At 37.2% G+C, this 19,413-nt stretch overlaps 1 protein-coding gene across 7 annotated transcripts in view; it reads left to right on the forward strand.

Moving 5' to 3' along the window:
* The window catches only part of DCAF6 (DDB1 and CUL4 associated factor 6), an 81,666-nt gene that overhangs the window by 27,585 nt on the left and 34,668 nt on the right, over positions 1–19,413 (forward strand). For 4 of the 7 annotated variants that reach the window (XM_017830730.1, XM_017830733.1, XM_017830731.1 and 1 more), the window contains exons 5-10: positions 2,920–3,033; positions 4,070–4,205; positions 6,124–6,338; positions 8,606–8,699; positions 9,990–10,109; positions 10,347–10,592. In XM_017830730.1, the coding sequence (XP_017686219.1) occupies positions 2,920–3,033; positions 4,070–4,205; positions 6,124–6,338; positions 8,606–8,699; positions 9,990–10,109; positions 10,347–10,592 (925 nt within the window). Of the gene's footprint in view, positions 1–2,919; positions 3,034–4,069; positions 4,206–6,123; positions 6,339–8,605; positions 8,700–9,989; positions 10,110–10,346; positions 10,593–15,353; positions 15,525–19,413 lie in introns of all 7 variants that reach the window. The other 3 variants (XM_017830727.1, XM_017830728.1, XM_017830729.1) reach the window with 1 other exon arrangement.

Genomic DNA, 19,413 nt, shown 5'->3' on the forward strand with positions numbered 1-19,413 from the left:
GGAGAGCCCAACTGTCTGGCAAATGGAGATGCAAGTTTTATTGTTGTCTCTAGAGAATGACTATCACTGAACAGTAACTAGTTGTAGGAGTGTAGTTTTTTTTTTTTCAAAATCATTACTTGAAGAGGGCAGGGACATTTGCCTGCTATATTGCACAGTTAAAATGGTCTTATTTGGGATGATTTTTATTCAGCAATTTGCTTTAACAAAATGCCACACAGTAATGCATGCATTTAATATTCGAGTGTCAGGTTTAAGACACAGTAACAGAATTTATAGCCTTTATAAAAAGTATTTCCCAAGATGTATTATAAACCTTCGTTTTTGAAGAGAGCTCAAATTTAAATATTTTAAACATATGATTATTGTTGTTTTGAATGACAGTAATGTGATACAGTTTGGTTGTTTATAGTTTTTAAACACAGTTAATGGAAGGAATATCAAAATCCCTGCGTGACAATGATTATTTTAACAACTGTGTCTCTTTCTGAAGTTATTTTTCTTATCTAGTTTTGCACTGAGGTTTAACATATCTAGAATTGAGCTCCCTTTAAAAACATAGGTTTATAATACATTTTTGGGAAATACTTTTTTATAAAGGCTATAAATTCTGTTGCTGTGTCTTAAACCTGACACTGGGACACCAAATGCATGTGTTCCTGTGTGGCATAGCAGACCTTTTTTTGATCCTTGGCACATGAAATATAATAGAGCAAATAGCAGGGAGTTTTAAACAAATGGCTGAGATGCAGCTTCAGCTTCTGACATGACCCAACCTTGTCACTGGGAGTTTTCTGGAGTGGGAAGATAATTTCTACGTATCGTGATGTTACTGCCCAGCTGTATGTAACCACATCATCACATTAAATATAGAACTTTGACTCACTGGATTCTCTAAATAACAAAAGCTAAGAGCTGCCCCTGAGGTACTAATTCTAAATTTGAATGTGGTTTGAATTTGAACTGCTCTTTAAACTTGGAGTTTGTGATTGTTCAAGGCATTATAAAAACATCCAGCAAAACAGAGGAATGTGGAAATTTGTTTAGATTGTGATAAACTCTGAGATAATTGTATGATTGTTTTTAATTCTGGGTGAGAAGAGAATAAGTAGAGAGAGAGGGAGAAGTTCTTGAGACATGTTTCTGAAGAATTTGTTGTTTATACAAGGCCATGACAAGTTTATTTTTACTCAGCCAAATGCTTTTCTTTGTTGCCCTTCATTAGGAATTGCATTTCAGAAAGAGAATGTACTTTAATGGACAACTCTTACCTTCATATTTTAAATACAGTAAAACAATCACATAGCTATATGCTTTTAAAGTTAAATAGAAGACTTTTTTTGTAGTTATTATAAAGGATTTTATACATATATAATGTGTTCTTGTTGAACTTTAATGTAGTAACAACGACTCTTAGTTATTGGAGTCTGCAGGTCTCTGTTTTAGTGCTTATAAATTACTTAACAGATTTGTAAACACCATACATGGAAGTTGGCACGTGCAAGTTATGTTACAGGTATACTGTGAAGTAGCATTAGTATGAACAAAAACAAAATACAGCTACTAGAAATAAGAGCTTCCCACATTCAGCACCACTCCTGGAACAAAGCAAATATTTTCACTGCAAGCTCTGCATGGGAATCCAGCAAACGTGCTGGAAGAATTTAGTGGACTGAAGAATGATTGATGGCTTTTATAAGGACACAAATAAAGTTAATTTGAATGAAATGTGCAGTGAAAAACAGTCTTTTAAATATGTTACACTAACATATAGAGGAATAATGGTCACAGCTCAGAAGTTTGTTGTTCAATTGTTGCTCAAACCTTGCCTTTGTTCTGCCTGTTGAACTTCTTGTTGGTCAGCACAACGATTTGGCACAGCACACATTGTCTCAGTACTACAAAAAAATGCTGAATCCTGCAGTGATTGCCTTTGTAATCCCACTTTAGGTTACAAGATTTATAGATATCCTTAAGTTACTTTTAATAAGAGTTCAGGAGGGGGGGTGGAATAAATCATCCCATTCAAAACATTAAAGAATCACCCATTTGCTCTCTGTTGAATGAGTGTATTGCACTATTAACCATTTTTGTGGCTTTATAAATTTCTGTGAAGTTACTGGTAGTAGCAGCAGTGTAGTTCTACCACGTTCTCTGTTTCCTGTTTGAGAGGCAGAGTGTGAAAAACGTGACATTTCCTGTGCATTCACTGACCTGTGGAATTCAGCTTTAACATTTTGGCCTCTTGCCTTTTTATTTTGTCTTAAGGAGGCCTTCTTGAATTAAGCCATACATGTGGGACTCCACTTCCCTACTTGGAGTAGGGCTGAGTTTAGGAATACAGTTCAATACAGTGCCCTCCTAAAAAAAAAAAAAAAATTAAAAATATAAATTGCAATGAGGGGGTAGGTTAGTAACAGCCTTTATTGCAGAGTTGCTTCAGGGGACTACTTAGAATGTAAAGGAATGGGCAATGAGAATAAAACCCATTTAGTATTTTCAAGTCATTCAGACTTGAGGGTATTGTTTATTATTGTCTTCTATTACTTGATAGAGAATAAACTGAGCTTTTGTTGAATGATTACAGGAAAATTGATTAGTTATCTGAAAACTGATAGCAGTAAAAGTAGGTTGTGTGTTAAAAGATAATAGAAATATCTGTAAGCTTTGACCTACAGATATTTAATCTTATCTGACATTTAATAGTCTACTTCAGTAGTTCAAACCTTCTCTTGAAAATAAAGAAACATCACCAGTTTTTTGGTTTTCCTCTTTATTTCAGTGGAAAGCTGGACTTGAGTAATAATTGCTTCAGTTTGTACTGCTGCTCAAAATGTTGATGCTTTTATTTTTAAATTAATGCTATTTCTGGCTGTATTCATACTTTTATTTTTTTCATTCTTTCTTTTTTTTGTGCAGATTATGACAGTACCAAATGATCCCTATACTTTCCTCTCTTGTGGTGAAGATGGCACTGTAAGATGGTTTGATACTCGAATCAAAACAAGTTGCACAAAGGAAGATTGTAAAGATGTAAGAGTGAAATCTTTTAATAAAGATGACCTAAATGTAGAGCTGTACATCATACAAACATAGGATATGAATTCTGGTAAGGCTTTTAGAAATAATAGGTTTCAGGGTCGTTGGTGGAGATGACAACATGTTTCCCAAGAAACAATAACAGTTTGGGGAGTCTTTTTATTTTTTTTTTTAATTTTAATATCTCCTTTGGCATTTTTTAGTTTACAAACTTTGGTGTGAGGCTGCAGATAGGTAGAAAATATTGTACATTGAAATGGAATCTCTTGATCTGGTTTACATTAGTACTATAGAGTGCAGAGTTGGAGGCAGAAAATGAACCTAGAAAATCATCTGCAGCCTTGTGTTCTTGAGCATCCTTTGCCCCTCTGTGAGAAAAGATTTGGTAATGAATTATACTACCTCACTGGTATTACTCCCTACAAGGTAAGGTATTGGTGGTGTCCACTGTGCTTGGATTTCAGAAACAGTTTTAATATTGAATTGGAGAAAAGCTACCAAAGTATGGATTGCTGTTCTTGATCAATTTTATTCTACTTTGTGCATATTGACCATTTCTAGGGATTTCTGTCTTCCTTTCTTTCCTTTCTTTCTTCCCTTTCTCCCCTTCTCCTTCCCTCCCATGGATGAAACCTCTGCTGGTCCTTTAATGAATTTAAACTGTTTCTGTGTATTTAGTACTCACCTGACTCAACAGTTACTATGTTTCAATATGAAAATCCAAAGTGCAAGCTAGTTTATAAATCTGTGGTTGCTGTATTTGTCTGTTTTTAAATGCTGTTCTGTGTTTCTGTTTTGGTTTGGTTTCTTTTTCAGTCGATCTGGAGCTAGTTTTCTTTCTCTGATAGTTCTCCTTCTCTGCAGTGGCTTTTCCAATAACACATTTATGCTCAAATCTTCACAGGGCCAGGCTTAGTTTTTCTCAAAACCTCCTTGACTAAGGGCCCTGTGTCCTGAAGTAAAAAAAACCAGAATTGTACTTCAAATGTTCAGAGCTATTATTTGAATGCTGCGTTTTTGTTTGTTGCAGGATATTTTGATAAACTGTCGCCGTGCTGCCACCTCTGTTGCCATCTGTCCCCCCATCCCCTACTATCTGGCTGTGGGTTGTTCTGACAGCTCAGTAAGGATATATGACAGGAGAATGCTTGGCACAAGAGCAACAGGTAGGAACCAAACTTTGGAGTAAGCTTTTCTAACCCTTATAGCATTTCCAGTTTCAGGTTCTTTCTTTTTTCCATAGTGGATGGTGGATGAGAGAAGTGTGACACTGCATGAAGTGTAGTTTTCTGCTCTGGGATCTGTGCTTTGTATAATAGTCATTTCACTCTAATATTTGCTCATGCAGAAATCTTCAAGTAAGTAAACTTAATCTCTTCATGCATTGAACACTGAATGCAGAAAAAGACATTTTGTAATGTCTCTTCTTTTGTCTCAAAACACCTGATTCCAGTATTGCAAAAAGCCAGTCATTGCAACCTGCAGTGGTGCACCTGAATTTTAATTAAGTCCTTATCTTCTTGTACTCTGCCAGGCTGGAATCTCTTGCTTCTTGTGGAAAGAGATCTTAGGAACTCCATAATATCATGCAATATGCTCAACTTTGCAGTAGTTACTGCTGTATCTAATATAATTTCACTGGAAAGCCTCAAATTCTCCAAGTGAAAGCTCAGTGTGCTTCAGATGCTTACCTAAGCATTTTATTTAAAAATTGCAGGTGGCAAGCAAAAGTGTTTTATGTGATTCTAACATATCTCTTGCTTATAATGTATGATCAATGTCTGTTTGGACACACAGGAATTAATACACTTAGCTGTGCACACACATTCCTGCCCACAGTCAGTCACAAAATCTGTCATTTTGTGCAGCATTTTTCTGTTTCTGATTGTGTTAGAGGAGAAAGGGAACACAAAAGATCACTTAATAAATATATATAGAAATATGTATATATAACTAAAAAATAAAAAGTACCCTTCTCATCAGACTGAAATTCTATAAGAGCCCTCCCTTTCATCAGAGAAGTCAGCAAAATTCTGTGAGAACTGCCTGAGGAACAGATTCTGGGGCTTGACTAAAAAGTCCTGTATGTGCTCTTGTATTGTAACAATAGAGGAATAAGACGAATTTGGTATGCTGGCCTATACAATAAAAGAAAAGACAAGATTTTGAAGACCGTAATTTTTTGATATATTGGTATAGTGTTCTGTTGTTTGTTTGAGTTTGTGTGGAGCTTTTGTTTTGGGGGTTTTTTGTTTGTTTTTTTTAAGAGGTGAAGCATCCTGTGTCTACTTGTTGATTTTCATTTAAAGTTTTCTGTTTCATTCCTTACATAATGTGAGATGATAAACTTTGAACTTGTCTGTGGTCGAGGACAGACTGTTGCAACAGATAGGCCATGTGGGAAACAGTTACATGTCAAATTAGGGGATTTTGGGACAGTCAGTTTTTCTCAGTTTTAGAGCTTCTTATAGGCAACTTTTGTCTGCTCACAAACTTGTAATTCTAGAGTTTAAGACTGTTTTAGTGTGTGGATTGGAGGTGACTTGTCAGGAAAGCGTGATAAGTCCAATGTAGTGTATAGTTCTGCAGCTTCAATGTGACAGTATTATGCCTTGAAGAAAAATTAGTGGTTTTTTTTTAAAAATGGGTAGAAAAGAGAGGTATGTCCTAAATTTTCAAAGTTTCCTATAATTAATCCCTTTCTAACTTATGTGTAGATACAGATTTGTGTTACTATTTTGTAAATGGTTTTAATTTGTAAAATTTCCATTTGTTCTACATTTGACAGATAGCATCCACACACCATCATGGGGTGGGTATGTGATATTGTGTGTGTGTTTTCATATTTTTATACAGACATAAAGTTTGTAAGCAAAAATATAAAAGAGCAGTAAGATCTGATATGTCATTCTTCAGATAAAATTTAATGCAGGAACTGCAGGATATGTAGCTTTTCCCTGATTATCTTTTGTTGAATATTAAAGAAGGAGTTTGTTGAAGCTGTTGAAAATTCACACTAGTAAACATGTAATTTCTTTTTCTTCCTTCTCTCCTCCCCCTCCTTTTTTTTTTTTCCCAATAAAGGGAATTATGCTGGCAGGGGCACTGTTGGAATGGTGGCACGTTTTGTTCCTCCTCATCTCAATAACAAATCCTGCAGAGTAACATCCCTTTGTTATAGTGAAGATGGGCAAGAGATCCTCGTTAGCTACTCTTCAGATTACATATATTTGTTTGATCCCAAGGATGACACAGCACGAGAACTTAAAGTTCCTTCTGCTGAAGAGAGAAGGGAAGAGGCAAGTGATTGAGATGACCTGTTTTCTTGTTTTATATTTGTTTTGCTGCAGCACACAAGAAATGAAATCAGTTGTATTTCCCTTTAAATTATTCTGAAAACAATATTGCTGTTCATAGACTAAGACGTGGCAAGTAGATTGTGTCACAAAATTTGTGTATTTATAGTATGTATTTTTTATATATGTATTTGTTTACAATGCTTTGCCACTCTGGTTTTCTTTCTTGTCTGGTTTCCCTCTCAGAGATGAGAAAGCATCTACACGAATCTTGGGTTATATGACCAGCAAGGTCACTCTTGTAACTGAGGTGTATGCTCCGTTATTTTCCATGCCACCAAAAACACATTCCTTGAAATCAAGTATTGATACTCCTTGTTAAAAATTACCATTTAATGACACATATGAGGGAGTACAAGATGTTTAGATCGAGGAGGTGAGCCACTGTTACTGAGCAGTATTAAAATCTTCTGTAGTGTAGCCAAAACTTAAGCAGCTGTTTATCAGCCCATCTACAATGTTGCTGACCCTTCCAGTCTAAATTTTCTGATCAATATAAAAAAAATGTCTTTAGCTACAGCAAAGTTACGTTGTGTCTCTCCCCCTGCGCTCCCTCAACCATCCACTACTTCTTTTTTCAGTACAGCGTGGTTTTGCTTTTAAATGCTTATTCTTTGTCCTTGCTGTCATCCCTGAAACAATTGTTGTTTGGCTCCAGCCTTTACAGCACAGGTGAGGTGCTGAGAAGGTGTCTCTGGTATCCTCCTGTATCCACCCCTGCTGCCAGCCTGTGCCTGTACTATAAGTAGTTCTACCTCACACACTCTAGTTAATTGTTATTCCTGTATATATCAAAACTGTTAACAAGAGGTTGTTAACACCACACATCTATGCAAATCTAAGCAAAACTAAAGCAAATTAGATGGTAATTTGACCTGGTCACTGGACAATTGCTGCTGCAGCTAAATGAGCTAAAAGGATGCTCCAAGCAATTAAAGTCCAGCCAAAGCCTGGCAAGTGTCAGGCTGGTGTTGCTTCAGTGTCACAGCCATGACTGGGCTGTACTCACAGAGCCACGGGCTGCCACTACTGGCACAAATATTGTTGATCAGAAGGGCTTTGGATTCATAGGACTGGGGAGGAATGTCTGAGTTACACTGAAACAGGAAAAAGCAAACAGGAACCCAGAAAAACCCATGAGATGCACAGATGGTTCTGCACTTCTCCCTTTTTCCTGTGGAATGTTAATCTGGTCTGAAGCAGTTTAGTGGAGAATTGACTGCCCAGTTATTAGAGAGAGAGAGGATTGTGACCACCTGTTACCAACAGATCCTATGTATTCTTTTGTTTTGTAGGCACAGAATATGTCCTGTAATCTCTTCTTGCCAAATCATTTTCCTTAAATGTTATTTTCATTTTAGCCTGGCTTTAAGTTCTGTAGAGTAGAAGAAATGTAAAGACTTCTTCCTGAATCTGCTGGCTCATGGAAGTTGACACTTTAATATGCTTTCACCACAGGGGCTTTGCATTTACTTTAAAATAGCTATTCACTTTTTCTTTTTTTTGTTTGTTTTTTTTTTGTTTGTTTTTTGTTAAAGCTGAAAATATCCAGCCAATACACTCAATTTCAAACTCAGAGCTGCCTTTCTGAATGTTCAAAGCATTAGCTGTTTCTCTTCAAGTCACTGAAAGTAACACTCCCTGTAGAGTACTCGTTTTGTACTCTATATGTTGTAATAAAAATGTTTTAAAAATTTAGAAGAAAATAGGTTAAAAATAAACTGGAGAGTTTATTTTCATAAAATTTCTTTGTTTTGTTAATGTCTGACTTTTTTCCTTCTTAATTGCAATCCACATTTCACATAGTTTTTAATGTGAAGAAATGAATATTTTTGCAGAATTCAGGCTGAATTCGGAAAACCTTAATTGTTATTGTTGGCTGTGGAAAGCCTCAATTAACATAATAATGTTAGTATGGCATAAAATACAAGGTGAATTAGTTCTGAGAGGCATTGATTTAGATGTACTCCTGTGGAGCTAAAACTCTTGCATTCTGTCAATGCAGCATTGTGCTTATTCACAGTCCATCTGAACATGTGGCTGACACTCCATTTTTTGGTGACGGATACAAATTGATGTAACTTAAGAAAATCGTGGTAGTGCATTTATATTTAGACTTAGAATTCTGTACTGTCCAACATGAATAGCTTTGTAATGCCTTTTTTTTCTTTTTTTTTTTTGTTCCTTTTTTCCTCCCCTCTCCCCCCCAGTTAAGGCAACCTCCTGTCAAACGTCTGCGGCTCAGAGGGGACTGGTCGGACACTGGGCCAAGGGCAAGGCCTGAGAGTGAGAGGGAGAGAGATGGTAAAAGCTTTTGCACTTTTGGGTTTTGTTTTCCATTTTTTTCTGAGGTATTCCTGAAAAATGTGCTTCAGATTAAACTGTCCATGCTTTAAGAATCAGCCGAGATGGTTTCCTTAGAATTTTAACACAGAACTGCTACTGTAAAATGATTTTTAAAAATGTCTAAATTGAAAAGATCCTTACCAGAAAAATTGTTTTGCTTCAGTTAGGCTGATGCAAATAAAGGGGAACCTGTTTCATTGTTGTTGGTCAGGGAGTAACACAAACACTTATTTCTTTTTATTTTGCAGTCAAACCTCACATGCAATCACGGTTACAAATGAGTTGCTCTTTAGCGGTTACATTAGGGGACTGGAATTCAAAGCAATAGGATTCTAATATTACATCTTTCACTGCCTTAATGTCATTTAGTCACACAGGATGACTAAATTTTTGTGCTTATATTTTCATGTTTATAATATATTACTCAATTACTTGGGATTTCAGGAGATAGAAGATTTCCAAAGCCATGCTTGAGTGTCAGAGAATGGGATACCAAAGCCGGGCAGAGGATGCTTTGCCACTCATCTTACTCTTTATCTGTTCCTTTTTAAATCTGACATGTTGAGGGGTTCCAAGTACTTGATTCTAGTTCCCTTAGATCTGTCTTCCTTTTCTGCCTAGAGCTTCTCTTTCCAGATTTTCTGTGTTGGTTTTCTCATTTTCCTGATTCCCCAGAGTAGAATAGAAGTGTTTAGCTGTATAAGATTAGTGGTCCTTGTGGAGTAGGATTCTGTATCTGACACAGGCAATGAGAAATGCTGTTTAGGGAGAGAACATAAGGCTGTCCTCTTACCTTAGTCTACCTTTGTTGCTCCCCCAGTATTTGGAATTGCTGGATTAGAAACATTAGAGGGTGTGTTCCCGTCTCTTCCTTTAAAATCTCCATGTAGTTCTGTTGCCTGTGAGTTTCAGTCATCTTTTTTTGAACCTGTTGGTATTATTTCCTATGGCATCATTAGCCACGCTTGGTCTGTTTTCCTTGGCCACTGCATTCCATTTTTCTGTGTTTCAAGGCTGGAACTCCTCCTTTTGGGGTACAGGAAGAGAATGAGGGATCCCAGCAAGAGAGTCAGAGTCCTGCAATTTGGAAATGAGGATAGACATTGGGATCAGGTGGAAGGGCATTGTTACTTGGCAGGGGGTGGGGGTGTTGATGTGTTCCCCTTCTCCATTTCTGGAAGAAATGAGGGGGGAAATGTGCACTTTGGTGAACTCGTAGGTAAAACTTTAGCACTACTTATTTTACAGGGGAGCAAAGTCCCAATGTGTCTCTGATGCAGAGGATGTCAGACATGCTGTCCAGGTGGTTTGAAGAAGCCAGTGAAGTTGCACAAAGCAATCGAGGGCGAGGAAGATCACGGTCCAGAGGTGATTTCCTTCTTTTCCAGAATAATAATTACAACAGAAAGTATGTTTGTACTGGATGCACAGGCCTTGAATATCAACCTTCCTGGGGTGTGAACTAAAATCTTCCTAGTGCACTCTGAAGAGCTGAGCACTTTCATTTGCCACAGGAATGGTAATGCAAAGAGATCTTTAGAGATAGAGTAAGTTTACCTTTGGGCTCTTGTTTTTCTTGCTTTTTTGTTTTATTTTTAATCAAAGGTGGGACTAATCGGACAGATGCTCCTGCTACCAATAACATGCCACCTAGTGCAGAATCAGAAACTGCAATGGAAGTAGATGGTACCGAGCAGCTTCCATCATCTTCCTCCTCTACAATGTCAGCTCAAGCTCCTTCAACATCATCTTCAACAGAAAGTCCCCCTTCAACTTCATTACTGTCCTCTCCTGATAATGAACAAAGGCCTTCTTTAGGGGCCTCAACTCAGCCTGTGCTGCATCAGTCTGGTGAGAAGAAATCCATCTTGTCATTGTTTATGAAAAATGCTTCCAATAAGAAACGACTCTATTTTGGGATATTTTGGTTAATAGATCACAGTCTGCTTTCTTCCTTGCACACCCTTAATGAGACTAGATATTTTATAGGTACCAAGGGATTGCAGCTGTGGTTCAAAGAAATAGTAAAACATCAACTGTGTACATTTGTCTCACCTTGCATGACATTCCTTTATTGGTTAATGAATTATACTACGTATTGATATGTAAGTTTGTGCATCTTGAAGAAATTCATCTGTATTTAATACAGACTTACATTCTTATTGTGGGAAAAAGACAAAAGTATATCCCACTGTTGATGTCAAAAACTAATTTGGGCACCTTATGGTTTGACTTGACCTTTTCCATCTCAGTGAAGGAAAAGATGCCACAGCCTTTAGAGTTGAATATTTGCACAAGAGTTTATTGTTTTTAGTTTTTTGAAGTGAGCTTCTAGGCCTCACAGTTGTGGTGGAAAGGCTGATGTGCTCTGAAAGACCTACAGGGTCAGACCTTTTGTCTTATTCTGTTGTAAAAATACCAAGCTGTTTATCACTGGAAAAGATGACTGATAAGCATCTTCAGGCCCTAAATTTGGTGTTCTGGAGTATAGGAGAGATGGGGATCTTCCCAGGGAGAGTGTGCCATTCACTGTACTGTGGCTGCTGTAGCCAGTCTTTGGGACAGGTGAGAAATGAGGGGGCACCTGGTACCTGAAAGACAGGGAAGATGAAGACATAAGTTGAGACTCATGAGACATGTCATTTTTGCTTTTCAAACCTTGCAACTAGTCTGATACTTATTTAGAGGAAATAAACAGTGATCAGAAGCATGACAACACACACAGGAAATTCAGAAAATGCCAGAGGGTTTATTTAGTATCAGAGGCTTGTAGTCACCTATGATTTTTATTAGTGTTGGTGTGAGCTTGCTGCAGTGTCAAGTTTTTTCACAGTGCACTCACAAGATGATTAAGGGGTCTACTCTAGTTCAGTATAACCCAGTTTAGCTGCCATCTTGGTCCAGAGGGATAGCCACTAAACAGCACTCATACCATTACCAAAGGTTCATTTTGATCTATTTATTTATTTTTTAAAATATGCAGTATATTCTGGAAGTTAGAGTGGCCAGGAGAGTACCTACCATATTAAAAATAATTGCTTCAAGCTACATCATTGAAACTTTGTGGGTTGCATAATGATAATGCACTAGAGAGCATTTTTGGAATTGTGATGCATTTTCTAGCCTGCATTTTAAGGAATCTGTGGTGACCAGAAAAATATTTTTCTCTGAATCTGCCTGCATTTCTAAGTAAAAGTTTATTCTGCTAGCATGAGGTTGTTATTTCTTGATCCAGCTCTTCTCTGAGAACATTTCCTCTTTCCCAGTGTTACTTTGGACTTACGATTCTCCATGTATTTAGTTTTGAAAGGGGTAGTGGTGGTTGTTTTGTTGACAGACAGTGGATATACTTTGCAATTTGCTGTATAATATTTGGTAGGCTCTTTGACTGTACCTAAACAGGGTGTCAGATTGGCTGCTTAAAATTGTCTACAGGACTCCTGCAGGAGCAAACTTAATAGTACTGAGTGTTTGCACCTGAGGTTTCAAAGGCAGTGCAAACTGAAGTTGCTGTAAAAGAAGCCTTTGGGTAACATGGGTGAGTTTGGGGAGAGGGGAAGCTCCTGGGCAGAGGGAGCAGCAGCTGTGGGTTTGTGGATGAGGAGGCTTGGTTGGGAATGTCCATTTTGCAATGTTTGCATGCTTAGGTAACCCATGAGTGTGCTCAGTTTTGAGATTTTATTTACTCCTGGTTTGTAGCCTGTAAAGGTGGAAACACTGCCCTCTGCATCAACAGGATCCCCCGAGTTTGTTCAGCTGCATTAGATGTGATTAAAACCTGCTGCTTTTTCTGGGATGAAGGGATGGGGAGAGTGATAATGGGAATAGTAGTTTAAATACAGTGGGGTTAAGTAGGAAGACCAGATAGAAGGTGTGTTATGAAAGATAGATGGCTGGGGAAGCATTTTGGAAAATGGAAGAAGGAAAGCAAGAGGTTTTCAGCCAGCATTTTGCGTGAAGTGGTGGGAGATACAAGTCTTAATATCATAGCTAAGAGTTAGCAAATATAGAATATGTTTTCAGGAAATTACTTCTTTGGAATCAGAACACAAATTCCTAATACAGCCTTGTGAACAACTTTCCCTAAATCAGTCCTACAGATTTCTGTACATGGGCACCCATGGTAATCCTGTCTTTAAAACAGCAATACCTTTGCTTAGGTGTTACAGTTCAAATATATTGTTGGTGTGGTGTTCCAGAAAATGTGCCATGTGGTGAGGATTTGAGCCTCTACCTCCCAATTACTTTTTTAAAATTAAGAGATGAACAGTACATGTTCAAAATAGAGTCAGTACAAAAATGGTTCAGTGCTGGAGCTCATTGGGGTAATTCTCTTTATCTGTATATTCTAGAAGTTGGAATATCTGAGTAAGTTACAAATAAACAACAAGATCAGTGCAAAATCTCAGTAGCCTGTTTTTGTCAGTACATTTGAATAATTTTTTTTTATAATGAGAACAATTGCTGGAAATTTTCATACTTATCACTAAGGAAAAATATAACAAATTTACTTTCAGTGGAAAGCTTCAATTAATTTTTTTGCATTAGTTTTAAGATGGTGACGTTTTAAACCACTAATGAACATCAGATACAACAAACAGTATAATATAAAATAAAATTCACAATGGTACCATTGAAGGGGATGCAGAGGGGCAGTTGGCTAATTAGTACAAACCTTAATCCTAATAAGTGTTCTGATATAAATTTTAAATGGGAAAGTGGCAATAGCTGTTTTTTTTAATTTATTTCCATTTCTGTTTCCTCACTCCATTTGCTGGCAAAATAAACATTTGCTTAGGTATTCTGAAATGCATTGAAAGGTCTTGTCATTGAACATACTATTCAGGATAGTAGTTATGTCTTTACATTCTTACTGTAGTTCTTGTTACATCTTAAATTGTGGCTGTCTCTGCACTGAGTGGAACTGAATCAGCAGCAATTTTAGGCATCATTGAAATTTCCTTAAAAGCATTGTCTGGACTGGTTGGATTTCTAATTTCTGTAAGTGTTCATGGAACATGAAAACTATTCATAGCAAATCTCTTTGATTTCGTATTCCTTTTAGGAAGTCTATCTTTTTATTCTTGTTATACCTCATCAACCCTAAACTGGCAGGATGCTTTTCCCAGAAAATGGCATTAGAATGAGGACATTAGAGCTCATGACCATTCAATATGAACTGGTGCTTGCCACTGACTTTTCAATTATTGGATTTTGTCTCTGGATTTGTTTCTCTTTATAAATAAAAATTTAGGATTTGTTTGCTTCGCTGCCTGGATAAGGGTTACGGATTATTTGTTAAGCCTTTGTTTGGATGAAAGGTTATGCCAGCATAATGCTCTCATGTATTTTAACATTGCAGCTTGATTTCTTTTTTATTTGCAGATTTCCTCATATCTACAAAATATTTCTGAGTGCTCTTCATATAAATCCTTTCAGGATAGGTGTAGACAAGCAGTTTATAGCAGAACTAGCTGGAGCATTTGATGTGAATATTTGAGCCTGAATTAGCTCCTCTACCCCATATATCATAGATGGGACTAGTTCAGCAGTGCTTCAGGTCCATGTGCTTCTGTTACTGCCAATAAAGACACAATCTGTGTTGTATAAAGAGAAGCACTCCCTATCCAGCACTTGTGCACGTGGAGAAAATCTGCAAAGAGCATGGAGAGAATAAAAGGTTACTTGGAAATGTGGTTTTATAGCAGTTTGCAAAAATACTGTTAGCCAGGCAGTGAACTGGTACATTCCAAAACAGTACAAGTGACAGATGAATAAAGACAAAGTGATGAAAACAGTGAAGCCTCAAAAATGGAACTGAGAGAATAATCTATTAAGAGAATGATACTAAGAATTGCTAATGATCCAATAAATTACTGTCTTTGTAGGACCACTTAGCAGTGTTTTCAGACTGTGAATCCTCATCCACTGGGAATTTCTGAAATTAAAAAAAAAGGGTTCAGAGTAAAGTTGTTGCGGGTTTTTTTGTTTGTTTAGCTCTTGTTCTGCCACCTATTTCCATAGTCTGAATTTACTTTTGGCACAGGTTTGCTGTGATCAAAATTTTTTTGGTCACATCAGGAAGCTATCACATTAATTTTGACAGCTTACCTGTTTTCAGGAAACCACAGTTGCATAATTTTACACCACAAACATACTAATTTATTCTACGTGTTAGGAACATGAAAATGAATACTTCTCTTGTTTGCTTTGTTTTGACTCAGTCAGGCTGTATCTATTTTCATTAAAGAATTCTTCGTAAAGTAGTTTAATTCTTGGAGATGGGGAGGGGTTTGCACTGAAGGACATAAACCCTCAACGTTTAAGTCCAGTGATTTGTGCCTTTAGGGAGAGAAAAAACAATTTCAGTATTTCATTTTATAATTTCTGGATGTTAATAAATTACTCACATATTTTTTTTTTTCCACTGTAATTGCATCTAGTATCTGTTATTCACATAATTTTTTTTCACTGTAATTACACTCGGTATCTGTTGCTTCTCTCTTCGGTTAGCCCCCCCACCCCTCCTCACTGTTCTATATATTGTATGTTCAATTATTCTTTCTTTTACATACTTTTTTTTGTTTGTTTTTCCCCCTCCCTGTTTGTCAGAGTTGATGGGACCTGAGTTAGCAATAATCCGTAGGGGTCTGCAGCGACTGAGGCTTAAGAAAGAACAACAGAGACAGCGAGAACGAGAACTAGCTGAGGGTTCTGCTCCACAGGCATCCTCCTCTGCTCAGTCCTCCTCTAAGGGCTCCTCACAGGACCCTCAGGCATCAGGTTGTCCTTTGCCCAGGTTTCTTGAGCAGATAACAAAGCTCCAGTTTGTGCTGCTGTTGTTTGCTGAGATGCTTCTCCTCCAGAACAAGGCAGTTTAATGCGTTTGCTGCTTGTCTTGCCTTGCATGTGGTGGTGTCTATCATCACATGGTTAGGGAAAAGAGTTGTGTTGCCAGGTTTGATTTATCTAACATGTTTGGATTACAATGATAATATGTGGAAAAGGTGTTCTAGGTGCATGGTATCAGGTTTGTGCAATGTTTGTCAGAGCAGCTGAGCAAGAAATTGCCGTGCCTTGAATAGAATAAGAATTATGTACTTGAAATCTTATTTTGCTGTTAATTGTATCCAAAAGCAACATTTGAGATTTGGCTTTGGGTTAGCATATGTTCCAAATCAGAGTAACAACTCAGTAAAACAGAATTTTGGCACTCCTAAATGCTATGGTTTTACAGTAAGTACAGTGAAAATACTTTTAACAAGCCAAAGTCCCCAGAAATGCTCCCCTTCTTTGAACAGAGCGACTTTTCCTTTCACCACCCTCTCTCTCTTGTTTTATGGAGTATAAAAATTATTACAAGAAAGCCTCAGATATGTTTATAATAACATATTTGAGAAAGTTAGGGTAGAAGCATGCATATGAACCAAGAGGCAAACCCTAAAGCATAAACTTGAAGCAAATTTTGTCATGGCACCATGTAAAAACGAGTGAGCTGCATGCTGTGTGAAAAATCAGTATATTTTGTGTTGAGAAGTCGTGTCTGGCAATGTTTCCTCTGTGGATAAATTCTGTGACAGTTGAGATGTGGCTAAATTGCTTATTACAAGGATTGTGTCATAAATTCACAGCTGTCTTGCTATAGTTCAGTCCATTCCATTCCTTTATCTAGAGCCTTCCAGAACAGCTTGTTATAGCAGTGGCTAATGCAAATATGTAGTTACTGAATTTTGAATAACTTTCTTCACTAGAAAATTCTACTGTGAGTTTTCAGAATGTTTGGAAACCAGTATATCCAGGAAGGATATGTGCTTATCCTAGGGATGGCAACCATGAGTGCCTGTTACCTGTAGGAGAAGAGCAAGAAAAACAGTGTCCTTGGAGGTGACTGCAGTTTCCTGCCAGGCCAAGAAAACCCCAAAAACCTGAAAAAACCCAACCAAAAAACTAGCAATGTTTGAGGTTTTTATTCAGCAAACCGAACATCACAATTTATTAACTCAAAGATATTGAGTGATGATAGAGGCAAAACCATAACTAAAACAGTCATCACGTCTTGATCTTCCATTTTCTTTTCAAAACAGCTTAAAAGATTTTTATTTTTTTTCCCATTAAATTGCTTCCCATTGAATTGAGGTTGGGGGAAAAAAGTTTGGTTACAACCATATCTGTAAATTTTCACCTGGAGGTTTGTCTGTGGGTGTTTTACTACCTCTGAAGTGTGTGTTGGTCTGGATTTTACTTGATGCATCTTGTCCTTCTCTTTTAGTGCACTTTCAAGAATGCAGTGTAATTTTTTCACTCCCAGTTGCTTGTGGGTCAACATCCTGTAGGATCCATAGTGCCTCAAACTTGAAGGTTTAAGCTGAGGAATTGCTTTGACTGGGAGTCAGAGGTGTATTGTGCTTGGCTTGGAGCCCCACCACTGCCTCTTGTAGTTGTGAGCTTGCACATGTTCTGAATTTTAAGGGAACTAGTGGGAATGTCTGATCCTTTTGTTTGGAATCACCAGCAGAACACATATATAGCCTTGGAGGAAACTGGCATTCAAAATTTCAATATTCAAGCATTTACCTCTTTCTTGAGGTGATGACAGTGAATCTGCAAATTAAACCATTTTATTTAGTAAGTAATTGCTTTGAAAGACAAATTCACTCAGCATTGTGGAAACAGAAGGAAGCATTTTTATAGCTGACCTCCAGATCCTGAGGATGTGTATCTTGAGGTTTGGTCTGATGGGTGGAATTTGTTGCCTTCAGTATTATGGACAGTGGAAGACTTAAAATGAGGAATTCAAATTGAAATATTTAATATATTTGGTCAATTATTCCTCAAGAAATTTGATAAAAGATTGCATTGCCTTTTCCTTTCTACTTGTCTATGTAAATAGAAGAAATTCTCGTTGCACTTCATCAGCTTCTTTCCTTGTATTCCTCCTACCCCTGCTGTGGGAGGGAACAAGTGAAGCTCATTTCTTTGGATTGGGGAATCGTTATTTCCTTCATAAGATTTCTGCTCTCTGGATATGGAAATATTCTCTGTACTTGCTCATTTCTGTTTATGCAAGTTGCTTTGTTTTGTTACCTTTTTCTGAACTCCCAAGATTTATTTTTGGAAGTTGTGTATTCACAGTCTATTCATTTGGAAAACCAGAGCTTCAGACTTTTGGTCTCTCGCTTCTCCATAAACACAGTTGGTTTCTAACCCTGTGGTAAGTTGACATTTCAGAAATATGGTAAGAGAGAAAGAAGTTATTAGTTTTGGGTTGTTGGAGGGGTTTTTTTAATAATAAGTTCCTATACAGAGACAATATCTATATTTTATTTTTTTTCTGCAAGGCTGCCTTTGTTGCTCTGTCATGAGGCAGATGTTCAGTTTTCAGGCACATATTCAAATTTTCAAACAAAAAATTACCCTCCAAAATGTGTCTGCCACTTTGTGAAATGGCATCAGAGCCTCTGGCCCAGGGCTGCAAGTTCTCAGTCCCTACTCTGGTAAACTTGTATAATTTGCACTTGCAATTTTGGAGGGAATTCAGTGTGAAACCGAGGCCATTTCTTCCAACTTGTATTTCATTTTTAATCCTTACCTTTGCAATCACAGAAGCTCAATTATGAGGAGAAGAAAAATATTCCATCCATATTAGAAATTACCCATTGAAAACGTCAAGAGCTGAAAGCTTTTACAGTGTTAATATAAAATTAGACTGTATGGTAGTTATTCTGTCTCCCAGTCTAATGAAGTGTAGTAATTCCATGAGGATTTGTAAGCTCTGTCTATAGTAGTTAACCTTCACCATTTAGAAAAATATGGCCCAAAGTTTGTTGTTGTTGAAAATGAAGGTGAGTTAAGTGAGTAATGATTCACAGTGGGACTGTTTGACACTGAGAAAAAAGGTGGTACTTCCTCAGATGGCAGTGAGCCTTTGTTTTAGTGGATACTTCTCGTAATTATTGTGTAAATTTGGCTGAATTTTAGAAGGTATGTGCTGGTCTGTTTTATCTTCAAGCCTTTGCTTAGGTATTGAACAGATTCAGGTTTTTTTTTGATAGCCAATTTAATTAGGGGAGCTATGGTAAATTTTTTGGTTTAGTTTATTGGTTTTGGGGGGGGGTTGTTATATACTTTCTCCCACAAAGCCTACTTTTTACTTACATTTTTGTGGCATTTCATAATATTTAGATCCTGTGCAGTATTTAAACAACAGCATCTATGTGCTATATGCAAACAACAAAGAAAATAAACCCTTTTAACATGTTGTTGTTGCTGCTCTGCCCAGTGCTGATATCCAGGTATGCATCACCATTACCTTCATCACTTCTCCTTTTGAGAACTTTTAGGAAATCAAATGCAATTTGAAAAGTTACAGAAACATGAACCAGCCAAACTTGAAGAGAAAAAACTCCACATTATAGATCAGTGTGCATCAAGGGTTCCTGTAGTGATCAGTGTACATAATCTTACCCACAAAAACTAATGTCAACCCTTCTTTTCTGAGGAAAAAAATTTGATTTAGACCTCATTTATTGTAGAATAAAGATATAGACATGTGCATGCAGGCCTGTTGTAAAACCTGTGTTGCAAATCGACTTTTTTTTTTTTTCTTCTTTACTCTTGGGTTGTTTCAAAAGTCTATATGGTCCATGTCTTTAAAGCAGAACAAATTGGACCT

This window comes from Lepidothrix coronata, unplaced genomic scaffold, assembly GCF_001604755.1.
Source record: "Lepidothrix coronata isolate B3197 unplaced genomic scaffold, Lepidothrix_coronata-1.0 Scaffold183, whole genome shotgun sequence".
In the NCBI taxonomy this organism is placed as follows: Eukaryota; Metazoa; Chordata; class Aves; order Passeriformes; family Pipridae; genus Lepidothrix; species Lepidothrix coronata.